The 23758-nt window shown below is 36.4% G+C and overlaps 1 protein-coding gene across 4 annotated transcripts; it reads left to right on the top strand.

Annotated features, from left to right (window-relative positions):
* The first annotated feature begins 4604 nt into the window (after nucleotides 1-4604).
* On the top strand, nucleotides 4605-18543 carry SERBP1 (SERPINE1 mRNA binding protein 1). 4 transcript variants are annotated; one of them, XM_027604106.2, is made up of 8 exons: nucleotides 4605-5029; nucleotides 8721-8871; nucleotides 9542-9682; nucleotides 9795-9884; nucleotides 10463-10582; nucleotides 13201-13378; nucleotides 16557-16730; nucleotides 18061-18543. In XM_027604106.2, the coding sequence occupies exons 1-8, from the start codon at nucleotides 4717-4719 to the stop codon at nucleotides 18115-18117; spliced, it is 1224 nt and encodes a 407-aa protein (XP_027459907.1). In that variant the 5' UTR covers nucleotides 4605-4716; the 3' UTR covers nucleotides 18118-18543. The 4 variants fall into 4 exon arrangements, with proteins under 4 accessions (XP_027459907.1, XP_027459912.1, XP_027459922.1 ...); XM_027604111.2 differs by having other exon boundaries at nucleotides 4608-5029; nucleotides 9813-9884; XM_027604121.2 differs by having other exon boundaries at nucleotides 4609-5029; nucleotides 9813-9884; nucleotides 10508-10582.
* Nucleotides 18544-23758: the final 5215 nt, after the last annotated feature.

The raw sequence follows: 23758 nt of genomic DNA, 5'->3' as shown, positions 1-23758 counted from the left end.
TGATAGGCCTAAATGTAAAAGCTAAAACTATAAAAAAATCTATAAAACTTTTAGAAGAAGACATAGATGAAAATAGATAAAAGAAGACATAGACACAGATGTAAATCTTTGTGCTTTGGGGTTAGGCAAAGTCATGTTAGATGTGACAACAAAAGTACAAGTGACAAAAGAAAAATGGATAAATTGGACTTCACCACAAAAGACCACATCGAATTAAAAGCTTTTATGCTGTAAAGGTTACTGCCAAGAAAGTGAAAAGTCAGCCCACAAAATGGGATAAAACATTTACAAATCATATAACTGATAAGGCACTTGAAATCTAGAATATATGAAGAATTCTTATAACTTGATAATGAAAAGATAAGTATACCAGATAGAACCTAAATAGATTTTCTCCAAAGAAGATACAAAAATGGCCAATAAGCACATGAAGAGATGGTCAACATCATTAGCCATTAGGGAAATACAAATCAAAGCTCCAGTGAAATAGCACCTCACACTCACTAGGATGGCTACAGTCAAAAAGACAGACAAAGCAAGCATTCGTGAGGATGTGGAGACATTAGAACCCTCATAATTGCTGGTGGGATTGTAACATGATGCAACCTCTTTGGAAAACAGTTTGGATCCTCAAAATGTTAAACATAAAGTTACCATATAATCCAGCAACTCCATTCCTAGATATATATACAAGAGAAATGAAAACATGTCCACACAAGCCCTGTAAGCAAATATTCACAACAACATTACTTATAATAGTCCCAAAACAGAAACAGTTCAAATGTTCATCAACTGGTAAATGGATGATTAAAATGTAGTCTATCTGTATAATGGAATATTATTCAGTCAAAATAAAGTACTAATACATACTACAATATGAGTGAACCCAGAAAACATTATGCTAAGTGAAAGAAGCCAGTCACAAAAGACCACATGTTATATAATTCCTATATAAGATGTCCTGAATAGGTAAATCTGAGACAGAAAGTAGATAAGTGGTTGCCTAGGGCTGCGGGTGGAGGGAAGGGGGAGTGATTGTTAATTGGTATTGTTTTCTTTTTGGGGTGATAAAAATGTTCTAAAATCAGCTAGTAGTGATAGTTGCATAACTCTGTGAGTATACCAAAAACCTTTGAATAGAACCCTTCAGACGGGTGGATTATATACGGCGTATGAATTATATCTCAGTAAATTTTTTTTTAAGAGTACAATGCAGGAGAATAAAAGGAAGGGAAGTTTAAAATTAAGAGGATCAAACTTCAAAGTAAGTTTTGAGGTGGCAAAATAGAGAGTGTAATATTTCTATTTTTAGCTTTGATATTCTAACTTTAGCAAGAGCACAGACTTGCAATTTTATACTTAGCATTGCATTCTCAGACACAGAGGATTTGCCCCTTTCTCCAAAAGTACCATCTTTATTGCTTTTGTTTTAAAAATGCACAATGTATTTAGAGTGCACTAAAAATTAGAGCCTTTTATTTACATTTATGTGTTGCCTATATCTAGTGCCCCCAAAGTGTTATAATAATAGTTTTACTTTGCTAAAATGTAATAGCAATATAAAGTTGAAAGACTTTGTTCCCTCTGCCATGTCCCTCACGAGTGTAATAGTTGGGTGCCCAGGCTGTGAGGTCAGACTTCCTGAACTGTTCCAGGCAAGGTGAACTTGGGAGAGGCAGTTAACCTCAGTTTCCCCATATGTAAAAGGGAGGTAGAGGTCATGATACTATTTACTTCATAATGTTGTTCTGAGAATTAAAGGAAATAATGCATGTGAGGAACTTAGCACAAGATGTCAAGAGCATCGTAAATGCTCCAATTACAGTAGTTGTAAGCAATTATTATTTTAATTTAACAACAATGATAAGTGATTGAGATTATTAAGAAATGGGTAGAAACAAGTTGTAATGTGGTTGAGAACTGAGTATTAAAATCCTTACAGTGAGGACTGGAAGGATGTATAATATTCTTATTCTCAGTTTCGTTAACATTAGGTAACTGCATTCAACATTTTAAACGAGATATTTGGGTAGTTTTCAGGATTTATCGCTAGAAAACTCTTTAGAGAGCTTGCTAAAGATACAGCTTTGAAGTTGTATGAATATTTTTCAGAGAACAACATGTGATTCAAGCATTGCTAGAGTCCTGATATTTTAGGCTACGTTGCTGATCAGTGGTGTCTTATCACTTGTCACTTTACAACTCAAGCCTTTGATTTGTAACAGATTTGCCAAAAAGTCTCCTTTCCTCCTCCCTTGAGGTTTATTCAGCCAATATTTTTCTCTATGGAGAGCAGCAGGAACTTCTAACTATTTTCAAGGACTATTTTAACTTCTTAGGAGAAGGAAACATTAGTGAAAATAATTACTTATAAAATAATAACTGATTGTGAGGTGTGAAAGAATTGCCGTTTTGAGCTTTGTTTGTATACTTTAAAAGTGGGCTTTAAAACCTTCCCAGATTAACCAAAATTCCAGGAGAGAAGAAAGGGAGAGAAGGAAGTTGAAAGTACTTAGAAATTTCTCCCCTTTTCCTCAAATGTTTATCCTTATTTTTATATTAGTAGGTAAAATTCTCTAAGGAGCATAAGTAAACCTCAGAAACTCATAGCCACACAATTCCCCTCTGTGTAGCTTACTGTAAATATTCTTATTGTAATAACACTTGGTGGTCATAAAGATCTGTTTGAGGAAACAGAGGATCTGTACATAAGATAAAAATTACTAAGGATAGGCCTACCCCATGCCCCAGTTAGTGTCTCTTTGTACTTCATTTTCCTCACCTTAAAAAGGGAATACGTGAACTTTCTCAGAGAGTTGATAAAAGAGTGAAATGGAATCAAACATGTAAAGTGCACCAAGCGCATAGTAAAATGTCAAGTTTTTGCTCTCATTATTGTTGTTGTGGCAGTGGCCAGAAAGAGGTAAAGAGGAGCTGTAGCAGATGTCTCAAAGATGCAAATGTTAACAGGCCATGGTAAAGAGGAAGGGTTTGTTAAAGCATGGACATTGCCCTTGAGGTATTTTCAAAGGGGCATAAAGAGTACTGTCAAAAACTCCTTGTCTTTTGTCTTGGTGGGAGCCACAAGAATCAGAGCTTGTGGAAGGGGGTGGGATGTGTGTGTGTAGAACGGGAGTGTGTGTAGCAGGGACTGAGGCAACAGAGAAATAAGTGACTTTGAGGAGTGGGGCTGGTGTTAGAAACTAGAAAACTACCAGGCTTGCTGCCACATGCCTGAGCTATGACTCTTTTATTTTCCCTGTTAAGGAATTGATTTAAAATCTCAGAAATTGGTAAGATTATATTCAGCCATGTTTACATACCCTGCCTGACATGCAACAATATTTAAATCTTATTAAAGATTGGAAATAATTAATACTGGACTGACTTCTATCAGAAGGCAGAGTTTGGATTTAAAAGTTGATGTTAACAGTCTCACTGTGGAGTTAGAAGACTGGGTTACCTCCTCGTATTAGCACTTAAAGAGGTGTGAACTTGGTAACTCATTTCACCTCTGAAATGGTTTCATCAGCTGTGAAAAGAGGAAACTACCTACCTAACAAGTTGTTGTTGAGATTAAGATTATTCATAGCACCTGGAACATAGAGATGCACTTTTTACTTTGTGTAAATGGGAAAAGGTTGAAAAATTATGGTGATATATTTAAACACTTAAGAGTGTTACCAAATATATTTGAATGTGCACTGACATCTATTACCTTAATGGACCTTAATATTCTCAATTAATATCAATGCTTTTAGTAACGGCAATTAATTTGCTGACATATTTTCCTCCCCTCACTGCATCTGTCAGCACCCTGCACACTCGGATGCTTTAAAATGTTATTTCTTGAGCACATTTTACTAACACCTAATCCTTAGCTTGCCGGACACTAATGGACAATTGGATTGACTTCCCTAAAGCACCCATCGCAACACCCAGGAAAGGCGCGCAACACTCCCCTGCGATAGTTCAACCTGTCTTTTCGATTAATTCTGCTAACCGAGCTCGTGTCCCCGCGAGAGAAAGCGTATTCCTCCTCACATTAAACAGAAGAGTCTCGATTCATTATTGGCGGTGCAAGAGGGCGACTCCAGCACCTGGGCAGCTAGGGACTTGGAACAGATCGGGACCTGCCTTCGGGAGGCCAGTGGGGTACCTCAGCAACGCTCCAGCCCTGGAAGTTTGCGAGTCCCCACTTGTAAAATCTAGTCACCTTGACCTTCCCGGTGAGGTGGGGAAAGTTAGTCCAGGAATGGAGGCGGGGTGAGTAAAACTGAAGACAGAGAACTTTCGCGAGCGAAATACGCCGTCACGTTTTCCTGTTTTCGGCGTAGCTGAAGACCCAGAGAGTTTGAGGGTGGCAAGAGCAGGTGGCAGGACTCCGCCCACCACCGCGCTTCCCCGCCCTCAGCTCGCACGCTCCACTCCCTCCGTGAGGTCCCGCCTCTTAGGCGCGCGCGAAGAGTTGTCACGCCGTGCATTCTGGGAATTGTAGTCTTGGCGCCGGGAGACGCCTCAAGAGAAGCGACTTTGGCCTACATACCCCATAGTGCCGTGCGGCGCTGGCCGCTCCCGGATGTGTGCCTGGCGCCGGAAGAGAAGACGACCCCCCTCTCTCGGCCCGGCCATCTTGTGGGAAGAGCTGAAGCAGGCGCTCTTGGCTCGGCGCGGCCCGCTGCAATCCGTGGAGGAACGCGCCGGCGAGCCACCATCATGCCTGGGCACTTACAGGAAGGCTTCGGCTGCGTGGTCACCAACCGATTCGACCAGTTATTTGACGACGAATCGGACCCCTTTGAGGTGTTGAAGGCAGCAGAGAACAAGAAAAAAGAAGCCGGCGGGGGCGGCGTTGGGGGCCCTGGGGCCAAGAGCGCAGCTCAGGCCGCAGCCCAGACCAACTCCACCGCGGCGGGCAAACAGCTGCGTAAAGAGTCCCAGAAAGACCGCAAGAACCCGCTGCCCCCCAGCGTTGGCGTGGCTGACAAGAAAGAGGAGACGCAGCCGCCCGTGGCGCTTAAGAAAGAAGGTAAAGCTGTGGTAGAAGGTGGGGGAGACCCGGGATGGAGGGAAGGAGCGAGGGTACTTAAGGCTACCACTTGCCTGTGGACTTCCGAGGGTCCGCGGGAGAGTTTGCCTCCGATTTCCTCACGTTTTACCCCCACGACAAAAGCCAGGTCCCGCCAAGGTGCTGGGAGCGTGGTAGCCCCAAGTTGAAACCACCTGCAAGGATCCTGGAGCCACCCCCTTCCCGCCTCAGTTCCTGAGCGGGGGAGCGTGCTCCAGAGATAAGCTGCTCCTCGAGCGTGTTCGCAATCCTGGGAGGCTGTTGCCTTCCCGCCGGATTCCTTGGCGGGCAAGCGCATGGACCGAGGTTCGGGCAGGCTGGCCACTTACTGAAGCTTTTGTAGTTACGGAGTAACAGCTTCTTCCTGCTCAGAGCTCTCCCTCGGCGTGCTGCTTTGAGGTGCGGTTGGCTTCTCTCCTGCCATCTTGTCCCACGATGGCGCGGAGTACCCCCACTGAAAAGCTGGGAGTCGGAGTTTGCACCTGAGGTAGTTCGAGGTTCTGTGGAGTGAGCTACTGTTTCAGGTGCCACATGTGCCTTATTGTCCCTTCTCATTCCTTCAAATATTTAAAGACTAACTTGCTAGAGTGAATTAAGCTTTTGAGAAGCTTACACTGTAGTAAGCAGAAGCGGGAATTCTGAACGAAGACTAGTTATTGCGGGAAATCCTGAGGCTCGTCCTCTCCCGACAACCCCCCCCCGTCCTGCACTCAGTATTTCATGTGGTGGCCCGGCCTGGGCCTCGTGGTGAATTGAGTGCAGAGGCTGTCACAACTTTTGCCACAGCAGAGCTCTTTTGAGTGTAGCTTTTTCTCCACATGTGCGTGAAGCATGGTCGGGATTCATTGGCGGGTAATAGTTGCTTCCAGAGGTCCCTGTAAACTTCACAGGATTGTTTTGAGGCTGATTTTTTGCATTTTCTTACTACTGTTTTGTCTTTTGTGGTGGACGAAAAAGCAGAACAGTTGAGGATAAAAAGTGTACGTGATCAGTAGCAAGTAGGTGTAGGATCCTAAGACTGGATCTTTAAAGTTGCCTTTTTATGTTGAAAGTTGAATTTAGCCTTTACTGCCACGTGCTCCTGAAAGAAGTTGTTTCTCATGAGTTTTCGTTGAATTCCGTAGCATTCAACTAATTTTAAAAATCACAGCAATGGTGCTAGGTTTTGGTTTAGGATTTTTTTTTTTTTAAATAAAGAACTTCTGTGATGCTTGGAATGAAGAACCTATGTGGTGAATAAAACAAAAGAGTTCTTGTATTAAAATTACAGGTTGGGGAGAAGCTCAAGGTAGGAGTGTTGGAAAGCCCTGTTATACATCGTTTAGACCAAATATCTGTTCAGTCATCTTAAATTTTAAAGCAACCTGTAGCACAGTTGAATAATTATTTAATTTCTGCGTTAAGGAACACAGGCCTGTGTTGTTTATGATTTTTGCTCAGTTTTACCTCCTTGATCTCACTAAATCAAAAAAGTGCGTGAAAAAAATTGAATCTAATGTATAAATCTAAAGTGTATCAGGTAATTGTGTTTCACCCATTTTTAATGCTCAAAGCATGAAGCCTGGTTTAAACCCCTCAGTTGTTTTGATCATAAAGCCCATATTTGAGGAGGTAAGCTTTTAACTTGGAACCTAGTATTTTAAGTTGCACAGGTGGGGAATTATTTCATAAATTTATAACCAGGACAGAGTTCAACGTTCAGTACTCTTTACTTGGGAGAACTTCCATATTAGCTATCACCATCTTTTTTAGATCAGCAATACATATAGCACTCTTAACCTTAAATTGCATAAAACATAAGCTTATAAATATGGAAAAATGTTGAATGAGAAGGATTTCGTTTTCAGATTCTACTACCTGTCAGTCGGCATTCTGGGCATTGGAGACATATAGACCTGGAAAAAGTCTCCCTACCTCTTGTAGTGGGAAGAATTGCTACCTGATTATGTGTTCTTTGCCTTTGGATATAGGTGCTGGCAAATACTAGACATACCTTAGATATATGTATTTAATATTATAGGAGTTTTGTAGCTTGTCTTTTGTCCATTTGAAGAATTTGAGAACTGACACCACAGAACTTCACTAAGAGTGTAGACCAAGGTGTTTTTTTAATTTTTTTATTCAAAGCCTGGAATCTACTGAAAATCAAGTGAGTTTGCAAGTGCAGGTAACTAGATTAAGAGAAGCTTGAATTTTTAAATGTCAGTCATTGGGTAAATTTATTTAGTAAATTTTTTAGGCTCTGAAAGCATAATGAATATTGGGTGGGGAAGGAAGCCATTGTTCACATTTGGGTGTGTTTGGCTTGGATATCATTATTATAAAGAGTGGTTCCATAGCTCCACCCCAGTATGCTATACCTGTGACAACATTTGTTTAAGATGCCTTAAGATCTAACATTTGTGGTCTGTCAGAGTTTATGTGGCATGGACCTTAAAATTTCATTTATGAGTTTGATATTTACCATTTGACTTTAGTTACAAGAAAATGAATGTGGGGTGCATCCTGGTGGTGGGTCACTTTCTTAGAATCATTGAATCAATTTAAGATTTTGTTATAAAACCAACTCCTCAGCCTTTTTTTTTTTTTTTTTTTTAACTTTGTCAGAAATTATGGTTTGGGAGTTAGAGCATACCTGAAATTTTCCAGTCATGAATTTATCTACTTATCTTTAAGGCCAGTAATGCATACTGGTTGCCTTTGTGGGCCTCAGACACTAGCAGGAAAAAAGTAATACAGGGGGAAATCAGTAAATGCTTCAGCCATTACTTAGTGCCACAAGTTTCTATTTCTTGAATACTGTTTTTAAAGGGGTGTGTGTGTGTGTGTGTGTGTGTGTGTGTGTGGGTGTGTGTGTGTGGTTTTTAAAGATTCTTTGGAAACAAAGATACGTGTTAAGGCAAAAAAAAAATATCCATTTATAATAAAACGACTATTTCCTAGTGGTTGCATAGCAGTATGTTTTGTTTGTTTTTTTTTTACTGTGTGTGTGTGGATATGGATGGATGCATATGTGACTACATATACAAAAACTAATTGAGGAAAACTCCTTTTTTCTGGTTAATTGTTTGAAACTATGGAGATGTAATCCTCAATGCTCTTTCCCTTTCAGTTTTGTGATTTATAAAACTATCACTCTTTTTACTCTGCTGTAGTTTTATTCTCTCCAGATCATGTAAAATGGTGTGGTCTTCACTGTTTTTTTGAGGGCCCTTATCTGGTGAGTGTGTTGATTTGCTTGGATATTATTAATGAATGGCTACTGGTGTTAATCTTTTTGGTATCTTTAAAGCCAAAATGTAGCATGCCTAAAATTTCTGAAAAGTTAGAATTTTAAATTAAGAGACTGTGGCATTTTGAAAAGAGGAATGATGGCTACCCAGATGACTTTCAAGTCAGTTACAGAGATTCCTTGGGGGAGGCGTAATTTGGCAAACTAAATAGAAGTTTGAAACATTTATTGGTCTTTAAATAGGAATTTCTCAGGTACTTTGTTACACTTTATAGAGATGCCCAGTTTTTGCCTTCTTCAGCAAGTGCTAGTTACTAGATTGAAAGAATAGCAACTTTTTTTTTTTGGTCTTTCAGTGGTCTGCCAATTTTTTTGTGTTGCAAAAAATAATTTGCTTATGCAGGTTATTTATCATTTCAGGAATAAGACGTGTTGGAAGAAGACCTGATCAACAGCTGCAGGGTGAAGGGAAAATAATTGACAGGAGACCAGAAAGGCGACCACCTCGTGAACGACGATTTGAAAAGCCACTTGAAGAAAAGGGTGAAGGAGGAGAATTTTCAGTTGATAGGCAAGATTTTTTTTTAATCTCTTAATGTTTTGTTAGTTTAAGAGTCATATCTTAATACAAGGCTATAAGTTGGGCATAATTTGCCAGGTAGGAGTGTGGCTGGTTACATTTATCAGAGAAATATGAGTGTATTCATTGTTCTACTATGAACATTTTGGTAACAATTTTTAGTGTTCAGTCTTGGATTTCTGGTAATGAAACACTTCAGTTGAATCGATGGTCAGTTTCTTTTCCTTGGCATCCCTAGATGTTAGCAGGAAAGTTCTGTTGGGTAATTGTTTATAGCAAAACAGATTACTCATTATGCATGTTACATGCGTTTATTCACTCATTATGCATGTTAGATATGTTTAATTTAGAAGTGTATTGGTAAGGTGTAGTGGTTTTACTGGATTATAATATGAATAATCATGAAAAAGTATAGGCACTAGTAGTAAAGTTTTAGAGAAAACAAAAATAATTTTCTTGTTTTAGGGGGAGCTTCCTAGTTCTGATTTCTTTTATGTGTTCAGAAGGAGACTGTTTTTGAATTTTCTAAAACGTGTGTTTAATTAGCCATTGAATTATAGCCAGTAAATATGTTTTTACATTTGAGCCTTTGGATGCATTCCTCCCCCCCTTTTTTTCCCTGGAAACCTTGGAAGTATATGATATTTTTTATCTGTTGTAGACCGATTATTGACCGGCCTATCCGAGGCCGTGGTGGTCTTGGAAGAGGTCGAGGAGGCCGTGGACGTGGAATGGGCCGAGGAGATGGATTTGATTCTCGTGGCAAACGTGAATTTGATAGGCATAGTGGAAGTGATAGATCGTAAGTCTTATATAGGTTTTTATTATATTTTTACATGTGAATCTACTTCTTTAATAAAACAAAATTTGAATTTCTAGAATTAAAGAGTATTATGTTAACTCAGTTTTGTTAGTTCTTTTTCACATTACAGTGGCCTGAAGCATGAGGACAAACGTGGAGGTAGCGGATCTCACAACTGGGGAACTGTCAAAGATGAATTAACGTTGGTATTCTGATTTTTAAAAATAATATTTAAATAAGATTTTATGCTTTATTAGAGTTTTATCCATAACTATTAAATTTTACTTGTCCTTAGGACAAGAACAGATGCTCTCATCTCAGAGCTACTTCCTTACAATATCTTGTTGGATATGTTTGAGTACAGCATGTCACATGACCAATTTTTCTATATTTAAATAAATGTGATGTTTTTCTTTTCATATGGCTATGTAACTTTTCCTGAATAACTTAAAATACATTTAAGTTATTTGGGGATTCTGATTTTCTGTCTTTAATAGTTCCTATTGTAGCTCTTGACCCTTGTGGTCATTACAAAATTTTGATAGGCTGGTGAAGCTTTGTCTTAAAGCAAGCTACTCTGTCCTGCTACTTTTGGAATAAAGTACTTGAAATATAACTTGGATCAGTATGCATTTTTGAATTATTTTCTCTTGGACGTCTACTAGGAAGTAAATTTAGTAAGAGAAGACTCTTAGAATGTGAAGATTTTAAAATTGTATAAAGAATCCTTAAGCTACATGTAAATGGACCTAGATGATTTTCTTTTTCTTTTTTCTTTAGAGAGTCCCCAAAATACATTCAGAAACAAATATCTTATAATTGCAGTGACTTGGATCAATCAAATGTGACTGAGGAAACACCTGAAGGTGAAGAACATCCAGTTGCAGACACTGAAAATAAGTAAGTGGTTTTATGTACAGTGGTGATGCCACACACAGCATTGGAAGCAATCTGGGTTTCTACCGAGAAAATAACGTACAGGTTTAATGCTATTATTTGATGGTTTTTAATAGGCTTGTAACCCAATTCCTCAAATAGTATCTATTTAGAAGAGTGTTTTACACATTCGTATATTAGGCTTTAATGGTTTAAAAAATGGAAATGGTTATTTTTATTTGAAATTATCATTGTCATCTTTGAAAAGATAAGGAAAATACATTATTTTGCTAATACCTGTTTACCTTAAGAACAAAAATTAACTATTTAACTTGAGAATGGAGAATAGGAATAAGATGTCCTGCATTTTACTTAGCTATATCTTATTTGGTAGAGAAGTTGTAATGAATAATCCTGGTGATGATAGCTGTCCAGAGACACTGAATAGGTGGGAACTGGAAGCTAAAGTTGGGGGTTTCTACAAATTTGACCAAATGGTTGTCAGAAGAGAGAGAATTTAGAACACACAGTTCAAAGTACTTTGGACTCTTACTATATAAATTTTGTTTTGAGACAGTTAAAACTAGAAAATGTGACCATTTTAAAATTAATTTCTCTGAATTTTTCTTTTTCCATCAACATAGAATTGGAACATAGCCTTATTGGCTTATTTTAAAATGTATGAGGAGAGCAAGGGCCAGAATATGTTATTAATTCACTGGCTTTCTTAATCCTTTTCATTTTCAGAGTTTTTAAGTATAAGATTTGGTTTTGAAGTTTTCATTCAAGGATGGAGGAATTATAAATATACACGTTAACGCTGGTAGAAATAATTTAATGCCTTCCTTTAGTTTCCATCAACCCAAGCAGAATTTACATGCTGGCCATTTCTTACAGTATTGTGGTTTAAAGTATTAAATTACCAATTATTTAGGGTTTGTAATTCTTAATCAGAGCTTATTTAAATCAGGGAGGGGATGCTTTTCTGCTTTTTCTCCAAGAATTGCTCCTATAGTGAACCACTGTTGGTAATAACATATTCCATAGGTTTGTTGGAAGAAGGAATAACAATTGATTCACTATTAGATAAAAATACATGGTATTAAGTGATACGTTGAACATGGGGTAATATGAAGTTAGAATTTTGAGTGCTAAACAATGAAATTATGATGGGCAACTGAAATGAACCTTAGAGTAACAGAAGTATTTCACAGTGCCCAACACAACTGTTCCTTTAATAAAAGAGCCTATATTTAAATCACCTTAAGAGTGATTTGCAAAGATTATAACTGTTTATCAGAAGAAATGATGTATTGACAACATATTGCAAACAAATCTTCTTCTCAGGACCCAGGAATGAAATTGGGGATATTTGGGCTAAAGAAGATCAAGATGATGACATTAGAGCAGCCTCTAGTCTTACTCCAGAGTAGGGGGAATCTGAATATAGCATTAAATCTTGCATGTGGAAATATAAATTTAAGAAGCACAGGCTGAACTTTGATTAACTCCCTTAATACATATTCCCAGAACTTTTATTTTGTTTCATTTGATTCTTAAAACAACCTTTGAAGGTAGGTGTTGTGGTTTCATGACGTGGTAAAGGTATGCCAAGTTCTATTCTTGGCTATGTCATGACTTGGGAATAACTAGGACCTTTTTTTGACCCTCCGTTTTCTCATTTGTAAAGTGACAGAGTTGGACTTGATATTGATAGCCAAGATCTCACTAATTAAATGTAAACTTGGTATTGGCAGTTTTAAGATAGGATTTGTCAAACAGTGAGGAGTAGCATGGAGCGGAGATATTTGAGCTCTGAGGCTAACTGAATCACCTGCTATCTTTGGAAGGAAGCAGGTCTCCCAAAATAGCAAACAACTTGTTTGGTGACAATTGCAAGTTGAGATTAGACCAAAATAATGGATTCTTGGGCCCATGCTTTGTTTTTATAAAAAGGGAAAAGGATTGTATATAAGTTACATCCTGAGAATTGTATTTGGAAATAACTAATTTCATATTAAGTATTGAAACTGTGTTTTGTGGAGGGTTCCAATACTAGTGGAACCGCAGTTTCCTGTCCATATACAGGCTGGTTTGAAAATTTGGAGTATACAGGATTTTGGATTTGTGGGAACTTTGCTTTTAAAATTATTTTGCCATTGAGTGTTGATAAAAGGAACAGTTCTTTTTGGTTGTTCACAGGCATCCTAGATGACTGCCTTTATTTTTGTTACAAGTCCTATATTGTGGGAAATTATGGAAATTAAAAGTGCTTTAGGAGAAGCTAGGTTAAATATTTTAATCACATAAGGGTATGGTTTTAAAGCAGTATAGCTTTAAGAAATGTGTATTTTGGGTAAAGACAGTTCAAGGTTGTTATTACTGATAGTTGATTTCATAGTTTATGAAGTTGAATTGTATATTTCTCAGTTATCCATGCTTTGACTAATTGAATAAGCACTGAATTCCTAGCCTCCGCCAAGTTATGTATTAGCCATTGGGTGACAGAAGACTGGGATCCTCTTGTCCTTGGATAATCTCTTAAAGGTTATCAATAAGCCAATATTAACTTCTTCCTTATAATTATAAGTTAATGATTTTATCAACCCCTTACCAGCTATAAAACAAATATATTTTCACAGGGAGAATGAAGTTGAAGAAGTAAAGGAAGAGGGTCCAAAAGAAATGACTTTGGATGAGTGGAAAGCTATTCAAAATAAGGACCGGGCAAAAGTAGAATTTAATATCCGAAAACCAAATGAAGGTGCTGATGGGCAGTGGAAGAAGGGATTTGTTCTTCATAAGTCAAAGAGTGAAGAGGTAAAATTAAGTTTTGTGGTGTTTGAAAATGTTCAAATGTGTATTGAATTATATTTATACTTCCTGTTTTAAAATATCACATGGATAATGTTTATAAAAAATGAAAGCTTTACTTACATAGGATCATTTGGGGTAGATAAACTGTTCAGAAAGGAAAATAAACTGCATTACCATGTATTTCAAGAAAAGTAGTCCGTCAGTCCATCCACAGTGTATTTAATGTGGTGGTTTTGTTTTTTCTGGAAAGCAGTCAGTTGTGTGTAATACATTACTAGTATTTAAGGTAGGTCTTTTCAAAGTTGTAGTATTTTTTAAAAATCTTGCCTATGAATCATTTGAAAGATTTGCATTTTCATGTGGTTTAAGCTAAGAGTGGCTTCATCAGTATTCAGTTTTTCAAACTCTGCCTTTGTCATTTGTAAAGATCAAGACTCTTCAATAAATGATGCTATCCTTTCTGAGGACTGATGTCTTACAAGAACCAGCGAATTAATTTACTAATGAAAATATTTGAAAAAGACACGTTGGTGGTTTTTGATTTGGTAACAGTCCCTGGGGCAGGTCGTTAGAGGAATGGCTCACTGCTACATCATTTAGGGCTTGTGCAAGTATGAGATTTTAGTCATAAAGTTAAATTGAAATGTTATTAAGGCAACCTGTAATAAAAAGATTCAATGAGCTATTGTATGTTAATTTTCTTAAATAGCTGTGACACAAACTTGGGACATTTTGAAATAAAATCAAGGTTGAAGAGACTTAAATATTATTCTAGGTTTATAGATGGTTTTTTTAAACAACATTGACTCCATAAAATAATATAAATGGGGACATTGCTTTAAGTGCCAAGTCCTGTAGGAAAAAAATATTTTGCTTCATTTGAATGCTTTTGCTTATTTTTTTGGTAATTCTTTCACATAAAGTTGTGTTGTGTATCTGGGTTAAACAAAGTATTCCTGATTAAAGAAACCATGAAAGTTCATCTTGGGGAGATTAATTTGTACTAATGATTAAACTGCTTAGGTTAATATGAAAAAGATGTATTTAGGCACTTTTGACACAATTATCTGTAACTTTTTTGGGGTCTTGACAGAACTGTTTTCTCCAGAACAAGACACATTCACAAAATACTGATATATTTTACATAATTCATTAATTGCCTTGAAGTCTCTATGCATTTTGTAGACATCAGGTTAGGTATCATAGTCTTACAATGAGCTTTTCAGAAATAATTATTATATAATAAGATATATGATTAGAAATTTTTGAAAATTAAAGTGTGAAATTGGTTATGAATAATTTTGAAACCAGGATATTTTTCTTACCAAGCCACTTTTATTTGTTTGGATTCATGTTGCCTTTTTGATGTGTTCACCTGTTTAGATCTGACCTTATTGGCATATATGGTTTTGTCTTTGAATATGTATAGGTCTTCAAGTTTGTTGTATATTTAAGTGCTTTCTCTTTACGTATCCTAATCCTCAAAACAAATAAGTATAGTTAGGGAAAATAAAAAACTTTAGAAACGGAAAACTGAATTAAGGTGTTAATTGACAGAGCTGAAGCCAGAGCTCTTATTTCCTGATTATCATTTCACTGTTCTAGGAAAAAAGAAAAAAAAACTTTGCAGATTTATTTGCTGCCTTTAAAGGGATGTTCCCTGAACATCCAGACTTCCTCTATATTACTGTAGTAAAGCCTTTGAGGTGTTTAAGTAGTATATCAATTAGGTTTTTTTTCTTCTGTGCTCTAGAAACTTAGAAAACGCTTCTAATTAATGAATTGGTATTGTTGCCTTGCAATAGCAAACGTTTAAAAATTAAACAATTAGTATAAATAATTGATTTTAATTTGCTGGTGGTTTTGTGGATTTACATTTAAACATTAATTTAAAACTGCTGTTTTAAGAAGAACCTTCTGCTGCCTTTAAATTAGGTTGGCCTAGCACTGAGGAATGACAATTAATTTGGATATTAGATGATTAAAGGGTGAAAACGTAAGTACATAAGTACAAAATTTATTGGTACTTTCAGGGATAGTTACAGATGTAGCGTTACAAGGTTTAGAAAGAACAAAATCTTTATTCCTTTGGAAAAGGATTATACCGGTATTTAGAAAAACTAAAACATAAAGTAGTGTAAGAAAAGTTATCAACTAGAAGATTTTAAAACTTACTCATCACAAACATACAGGAAGAAATTAGGAATTAAGCAGTGTAAAACTGGGTTTTGTTTTGTTCAGAGTGGGGTGGTGTACGTTATATATAAATACAAAGGAGGATCTGGATTTCACAAACATGTTAACTTTAAGGTTACCAGTCTATAATTAAGGCTTGGATTTATTTGTGCTTGGCTTTTCAAGGTTCTCTGATGTAAAGTTTTGTTTCACTTGAATCTGTAGTTCTCCAATTTATAGGGAAGAACACAGAATAGTTGCATATGAACAGAAAAGCATTCTGAGAAGTTAATATGTGATTTTTTTTCTTTTTCTTTATTTTTTAAAGATTTATTTATTTGACAGAGACACAGCAAGAGAGGGAACACAAGCAGGGAGAGTGGGAGAGGGAGAAGCAGGCTTCCCGTGGAGCAGGGAGCCCAAGTGGGGCTTGATACCAGGACCCTAGGGTTTGTGACCTGAGTGGAAGGCAGACGCTTAACAACTGAGCTATCCAGGCGCCCCTATACAGTTTTATTTTCCCAAGTAATACTTGGAAGAGTACAGAGCCAGGGTTTTCTTTATAACTTAAAAAGTGATTCATTATTTATCACCAGTAGAGACCTCACATGCCACCTATCCAAAAGTCTTCATCAGGGGTTCATACTGGAATCTAATCTGAAGGACATATTTAAAATGTACTTACCAGACTTAACTCCCAAAGATTATGATTTGGTAGATTTCAAATGGGGCCCAGCCACTTGAGTTGTTTGATTATATACCTTTAATTAAGACTTGCCAGTATCAACTGTAGCTTATAAAGTTAAAAGTGAAAGGGGTTCTTCCTCTAAGATCACTATAGCTGATCCCCAAGCCTTACATATTAACTGTAGTGGCATTGGCAGTTTTTATTATTTGTTGATACATTTGTTCACATGAAGTGCAGATTAAGAGAAAGTTCAGTATTTAGAAATTTGCAGTGTTGCTTTCCTATTAATCACTCCATGGCCTGCTCTTAAATTTTTAGGCTCATGCTGAAGATTCGGTTATGGACCATCATTTCCGGAAGCCAGCAAATGATATAACGTCTCAGCTGGAGATCAATTTTGGAGACCTTGGCCGCCCAGGACGTGGTGGCAGGGGAGGACGAGGTGGCCGTGGGCGTGGTGGACGTCCAAACCGTGGCAGCAGAACTGACAAGGTAATTTTAAGAATTTTTACTTTTTCAAGTAATTTGAGGACCTCTTTTCAGGTAATCAGCCCTAGCAGTGATTTACAGTCCTTTGAGGGTAGGATTAGAAGGGGAAAAAAGGTATACTTTCAAGAACTTGAATTACATTTTAGGCTGTATTTTTGTTTTAAAGCACTTAACTGAATAGCGCTGCTAGTAAAGTTGTATTATCACCTGTTTATTGGGTACTTACTAGGTGCTGGTCATAGTGCTGTGCTAAGTATTTTATGTACTATTACATTTAATTCTTGTTACTACATTGACAGCCCCATTTTATAGAGGAGGAAATTTAGGTACAGGGAACCAAGTTAACTCTTGGCTTTGGCTGAGGTCTAGTTCCTTTGCTTAGACTCTTTGCTACTTTTGTAGTTCTCAGTATAGCATTTGTGTCCATAATTGTGTGCTACTAACTGGATGATGATTGGCACTTTTTTTCCTTGATTTTTTTTTTTCTTTTTTACTACAGTGTGAGAGCTGAGTTCATTTTTGTCCTACTTTTATAATTTAATGCTTTGTACAATGTGTATGACACAAAACCAGTTCTTAAATATTTTTATAGAAGCCCTGGTAATTGATAAATTTGCACTATGATCTTTTTGATGCCCAAGTATATGCTGTTAATGACTAGATATTATTTAAGTATTAGCAGTAACCTTTGGGTTAGGTTAGTTCATTGTCTCTTGTGGTTTGGGTAGGAAACAATGATGTCCTTCTGAATTCTCAACACCTGATACGCAAATTGGGGTCCTACCTGCTTGATTGAAGTCTGTCAATGTTTGATTATAGTGGTAGCTTAATACAGATTTTTATAGTTGCTGATGATAATGGGGTGATGATTTCTTTTTCTTCCTCCGAACATCAGGTTTTTTAAAAGGTCAATGTTGTGTATATGGATCTTTCAATATGTTTTTGTTGTTATTCTTTAAGTGTAAATAGCAGTTGGGTCCCTTTCTAGCACTGATGAATGAATCACGTAATAGGTTTCTTAGCTGGCTGAATTTCAAATTGATGCCATTTTTATTTAGCAAGTGAGGAGAATAATAGTAAAAAAGAATCCACATACAATCCCATGTGGATCTATTTATGTGATTTATTAGAAAACTAAACTCATGTTATTAAGGAATAGGTCTTGATAGACACTCAGGACAAGGCTCATTGCAAATAATTATAGTCCTGTTCTGATCCATAACAGTAAAGCTTTGACACGTTTTTACTTAGTATTTTAGAGTTATGTGTGTAAATGTAGACACTGGCAGTCCAAGATTTGAGAATTGTTAATTTTGATTTGTTTCTTTTTCAGTCAAGTGCTTCTGCTCCTGATGTAGATGACCCTGAGGCATTCCCAGCTCTGGCTTAACTGGATGCCCTAAGACAACCCTGGTTCCTTTGTGGACCCTCCCATCTGAGGTTTTGCATGCTTAAGGATCCCAAACGACTTAAGAATTTAAAAAAAAAAAAAAAAAAAGACTGTCATTCATACCATTCACACCTAAAGACTGAATTTTATCTGTTTTGAAAATGAACTTCTCTCGCTACACAGAAGTAACAATATGGTAGTCAGTTTTGTATTTAGAAATGTATTGGTAGCAGGGATGTTTTCATAATTTTCAGAGATTATGCATTCTTCATGAATACTTTTGTATTGCTGCTTGCAAATATGCATTTCCAAACTTGAAATATAGGTGTGAACAGTGTGTACCAGTTTAAAGCTTTCACTTCATTTGTGTTTTTTAATTAAGGATTTAGATGTTCTCCCAATTACAAACTGGTTTTAAATATTGGACATGATATCAGTTTTAATACCTGCTTTGCATTTTCACACATGGTCAACTGGGTCATGTAAACTTTGATTTGTCAAATTTTATGCTGTGTGGAATACTAATACTACTTTATGTATTTTAACTTAGTTTTAATATTTTCATTTCTGGGGAAAACCTTTTTTCACTTCTCATGATAGCTGTTATATATGCTAAATCTTTATATACAGAAATATCAGTACTTGAACAAATTCAAAGCACATTGGTTTATTAACCCTTGCTCCTGCATGGTTCATTAGGTTCAAATTTATAATTGACTCACAATTTCAAGTATATTTACTTTTAAAATGTGTGACTTTCCCATTTTAAAAACCAGACCAGACACCTTATTGGTGGAAGTTTAAGCTACTTATTGTTGATACACATCATATCAAGTGAAGTAGTTTTATGGGTGTTGGGTTTTTTTCCCCTCCAAAGGGTGGGTGGAACAAATTGATTTGGCTACTGCGGAATATTTAAACTGTTGTGTAAAATAAGCGCCTGGCCACTCAGTATGATTTGTGTGTATGGAAGGTCCCAAATCAAAATTGATCTTCCATAATCAACAACCCTTTAATCCTTCCTTTTTCTAAAGAAACCAAAGGGCACTGGTTTGTATGGTAAGATGGGGGAGTATGTTAATTTTTGGAATTTGGAAAGCAGACAGCTTTACTTTATAAGGTTGGAACAGCAGCACCGTCCATGAAATATAAACCAAAAATCTTATGTTTCTGAATTTCCTATATTGCTGTTAATTTTGATCGATGACTGTTCCACAGAAAGTGATAAGTATCTTTTACCTCTTCCTCCATTAGAAAATTAGGTTAATGGATTCCTTGAATGGGAGCATCACCACTTACTAAAACATACATGGAGAGAATTATCAACACACACATTTTCTAGGATCTTTTTTTTTTTTAAATCTTATGCCACATTTATTAGTAAATAGGAAAGGAATTTTCATGTATAGTTTCAAAGATCTTTTTTCACTCAGTATTTTCTACCTGTGTATGGTAATGTCCAGTTTTGAAATATTGAAGATCTTAAATCATAAAATGTCTTCTATTTAGCTGATTCATTCTCCCATATACTTCTGAAAGAGAAATTGTACAGTACAAGAGTTATTCATTTGGGTTAGATTTATTAATCTAGTTACCTGCTAGTTTGACATCTTAGGAATGAGGTAATTGGTTTTTAATGATGGATAAACTTTTGTGCTGGTGTTTTGGATCTTATGATGCTGAGCATGTTCTGCACTGGTGCTAATGTCTAATATAATTTTATATTTACAAACATACCTGCTACCCAGAGGCAAGTATTAATTTAGTCCATATGGACTATTGACCCCTCTTGAGATTGCAACATACACACTCCGAAATCATTGTGGTTAGACTTTCAAGTATCTTAACTTGTTTCCAAACATGTAACATGTTTATATAAACCTTGGTTTTTAGCAACATAGAGAAAACACCTCCTATTAAAAACACTTCACAAGTTCTACTTAGTGTCAGCTGTTGCTGGCATTCTGTCACTAGAGAATACAGCAATATCTGGTATGTTGCAAGCTTTCAAGATAGCCTGAACTTTAAAAAGTTGGTCCATTAGTTGTATCTGATGGATGTAAATTTGCCTCCTAGTTCACTTTTGTGTCAAGAGCTAAAACTGTGAACCTAACTTTCTCTTACTGGTGGGTAATAACTGAAAATAAAGATTTTATTTTCATGCTCACTTCTTAAAAGTAATGAAAACAATCAAATAGGAGCCCATTTATCGTTATGTGTTTTCTGACCTGTGTGTGCACCCCCAAGATAATGTTCGTATTTCATTTTTCCCCCTTAGATTTAGATTTTATGTGGGGTTTTTGTTAAATCAGGACATTGGATCACATTTGGAAGGGATGAAACCTACTACAATTAGAAAGTTGAATTTTTAACTTACAAAATGAATTTCAAGGACTGACATGGCAGTTGGCATTTCTCTTAGCAAATCACATTTTGAGCCTGAAGGTTAATCATACTGAATGCCACTCTTTTTTAAACCAATGATATAATACTAAAAAAATCCCTTAATACAGATCTCTAAATAATAGTGGTGGCTGATTTAATGTTTTAGTGAACATTTATCTTGATGCTTTTACAAGGGAATAATGCCAGAGTTGATGGCATTTTCAGCTTGCATTGAAATAATTGGAATCTAGTTTCTTTTTTAGTTAAATAGTTTTTGGAGATCTGTGTGGAATTAGGAAAGATTTTAAAATGTGGAGTAGGTATATATCTAGTTAATTTACTCAGTTTTATTTTAAACATGGAAGCAAGACATCATTTCCAGGGTTGTAAATATATTTGGGGCTTATTTCTAGATACGGGTTTGGAGGCAGAATAGTAAGTACTCATTCTGCTTTTATTACTTTTCTAAATGCTAGAGGTCATTGCACTGAAATAGAAAAATTTTATTGTGCCATTAGGGAATTGCATACAAAGTCTAAATATGTATTGGATATTTAAAACACATCTTTAAGAGCACTAGTACTGTGTGGAAGGAACCAAGTATTAAAAGGTTAAAACAAGTGTGAAGCTGCTGGAACCTGAATGATACAGACTTCAAGGTAAGATTATATCAGGTATATTAATGGCCATCTGTCCCAAATTTGAAGTAACTGGTATGTAAATTTTGGGCTGTCCAGGTACATTTAAGTTGTACTTGCTAAAGAAAGTAAATTAGTACTTAGATTTTAACCTATACGTTTGTAATTTTGAAATTAACCTGTTTAGCAAGTCTAAAGCTGCCACGTCTCCAAATTAACTGGAGAAAGCCCAGAGTGTGATTAGTGGTACACTTTACAGAATATTTAGTGACAAGTTGTAAAATGATCTCAACAGATTTTCAGACCTAGTAATTAGTGAACTAGTTTATTGATGTGATCTGCAAAATTGTCAAAGTTTTAGCATTAAGATTATATTGACTGGCAGCTTTTAGAAATTTGGGTGGTTTCTTTGCTCAGCCTAGGTTTACCTTGGATGTGTTCTCATTGAAAAATCCCACTTGATTTTTAGGTTAGATAAATAGAGATGTAGGAGGACTAAAGCTTGTTTCAGGCTGAGAGGAATTCACTAAACCAAAGAATCTAAAAAATTTAAAGGATGAGAGGCTTAATTTCAGAAAATGATTAGGATGTAGAGATACATCTTGAAGCCATCAAGATTTTGGCCTCAGGAAGATAGCATTGGAAATGAGTATTGTATAAGTTCTATATCCAAGCTAGGAGTCCCCAGGCTTCAGCCTTTGGCCTGCTTTTGTACACTAAATGAACTAAGAATACTTCTACATTTTTAAAGGGTTAAAAGCTATTTGTGTAGCCCACAAATCTTAAAAATCTGTCCCTTTGTAGAAAGTATTTCCTGACTCCTGATCTATCATTCCCAGGTCAACATATAATGAGTTATTTTAAGTGAAGGTTTAGTTCTAGGTACAAATTAAATCATCCTACCCCATGGGAAGTTGTGAAGTTAGAAGTGTATTAAAGCAAGTTACCTCTTCTATAATCAAAATAAGGGCAAGATACCTGGTAGCCTCTAGTAAAGATGGTCATGTTTTAAAAAAGATTATATAACTTGTAACATATCTCCTGAAAACTGGGAGATTATAAATTTGCTGTAAGAGTAAGTAAGCCTAATGCCATGATTAACAGTTTAATGTTTTATGTTCGGTGCTAGTTTTTGTCAGTGCTAAACTCCTAATTGGTTTTTCCCATGAGGTGAGAGTTGGGAACGTTTTGTATAGGTGAGAAAACAAACGTCTTTTAATTAACTCCATAGGTTGAGTTGGAGTGTGAATCACTGGCTTCTTGACTGCATTTCTCAGAGCTTACTCAGGAAAATACTCATTTGGGCAGAATTTAGATTTTGTGCCATTGATTACCTCATAAATAGGAGTCGATTGTGCATTTCTAAATGGAAAGAAAAGATGAAAAATGACCTATACAGGTCAGGAAATTACCAAATTATGTTTTTGTTTGAGGTGTCAATTATGTAGGTACTTGAATGTTTTAAATTAGTTAACATTGTCCCTTTTGCTGCCTATTTGGGAGGGTGTAATAGTTCCTAGTGTGCTTGTATGTATGCTAAGCTTTGTGCTTGGAAGACCTATAAAAGATAACTGGTGATAACTAGTATCTGATAATTCTGATGGATTTCTTAAGCCTACTTTGGATGACTGATACAGGTGTTGAGAGAGTTGCTCTTACCTGATCCTGGCTTTATTTCTTAAATAGCTGCATAAAGTATCACTGGTATGGAAATGTGGAGAGCAAAGGGCTAGTTAATATTCAGGGTTTTGATATTTGGTGAACTGAGTACTGAAAATGGACAGTATTGATTACCCTATATTACCTTCAATTGCAGTTGTAGCTGATCATTTATCTCTTAAAGATTTTAGGACTTAGAGCTGTCTTAATTTGAAGAAATGGCCCTGGTTTTCATCCGCCTAGCATGAAGATTCTTTAAAAAGTGGTCCACCTGAACGTGGTTCTTGACATTTGACTGCATAGAGTTTTGTTACCTTGAGCCTAAAATTTATTAGCTGATGGATAATGTCAAAAACTTTGTTTTGGGAACTTGTTGAATTCTTTAACACCTTGGGTGTAATAATCCATAGTGAAATGTTGCTTTGTTTGGCAGCCACACTCAAAGAGTGCTCAGACTGCCAGAGGTAGTTGTGTAAAACAGAGCAAAGAAGATGGTAGTTGTCACCACCCCCCGCCAACTTCCAGTTTCATGGCTGAAAATGTTTAGGCTTTCATTGGTGAATTGAACTAAACAGATACTTTTGCTGTCTAGAGAGAGAGAGTTTGTCTTTTACCTAGAAATTCTGAGTTTCCAGTGAGGCTTCCACACTTTTTTTTTTTTCTAAAGGAAAAACTTATCCAAATGACAGATAATTTTGTTTCAGCATGATTTTATGTAGTTACCAAGGTTTTTACCTAAGTACTAAAGAGAGCTGAAGAGTGCATGAGAAGAATGGATTGGATAAAGGTAGTTTTAAGACCTGTTACTGGTCACTAGGAAGGAAATCAGCATAATTTAGCAGATATATTTTATTCATAATGGTATCCCTTGAAGATTGAGTGGCATTTAGTCACTGTATTAACAAAACCTGTAAATCGAAGTTTTTAACAGTTAGACACCCCTCCCCCCACACACACAT

The sequence above is a fragment of the Zalophus californianus genome, chromosome 4 (assembly GCF_009762305.2).
Source record: "Zalophus californianus isolate mZalCal1 chromosome 4, mZalCal1.pri.v2, whole genome shotgun sequence".
Taxonomy (NCBI): domain Eukaryota; kingdom Metazoa; phylum Chordata; class Mammalia; order Carnivora; family Otariidae; genus Zalophus; species Zalophus californianus.
Note: the sequence above shows the minus strand (reverse complement) of the source record. Positions and strands in the feature narration are given on the sequence as shown.

Bases quoted from the DNA above. Each gene is read 5' to 3' on its own strand.
- SERBP1 (XM_027604106.2), top strand. From the start codon at position 4,717: ATGCCTGGGCACTTACAGGAAGGCTTCGGCTGCGTGGTCACCAACCGA. The intron at 8,872-9,541 runs GCAAGATTTTTT...TATCTGTTGTAG, and splicing joins GGAGAATTTTCAGTTGATAG to ACCGATTATTGACCGGCCTA. The intron at 9,683-9,794 runs GTAAGTCTTATA...CAGTTTTGTTAG, and splicing joins CATAGTGGAAGTGATAGATC to TTCTTTTTCACATTACAGTG.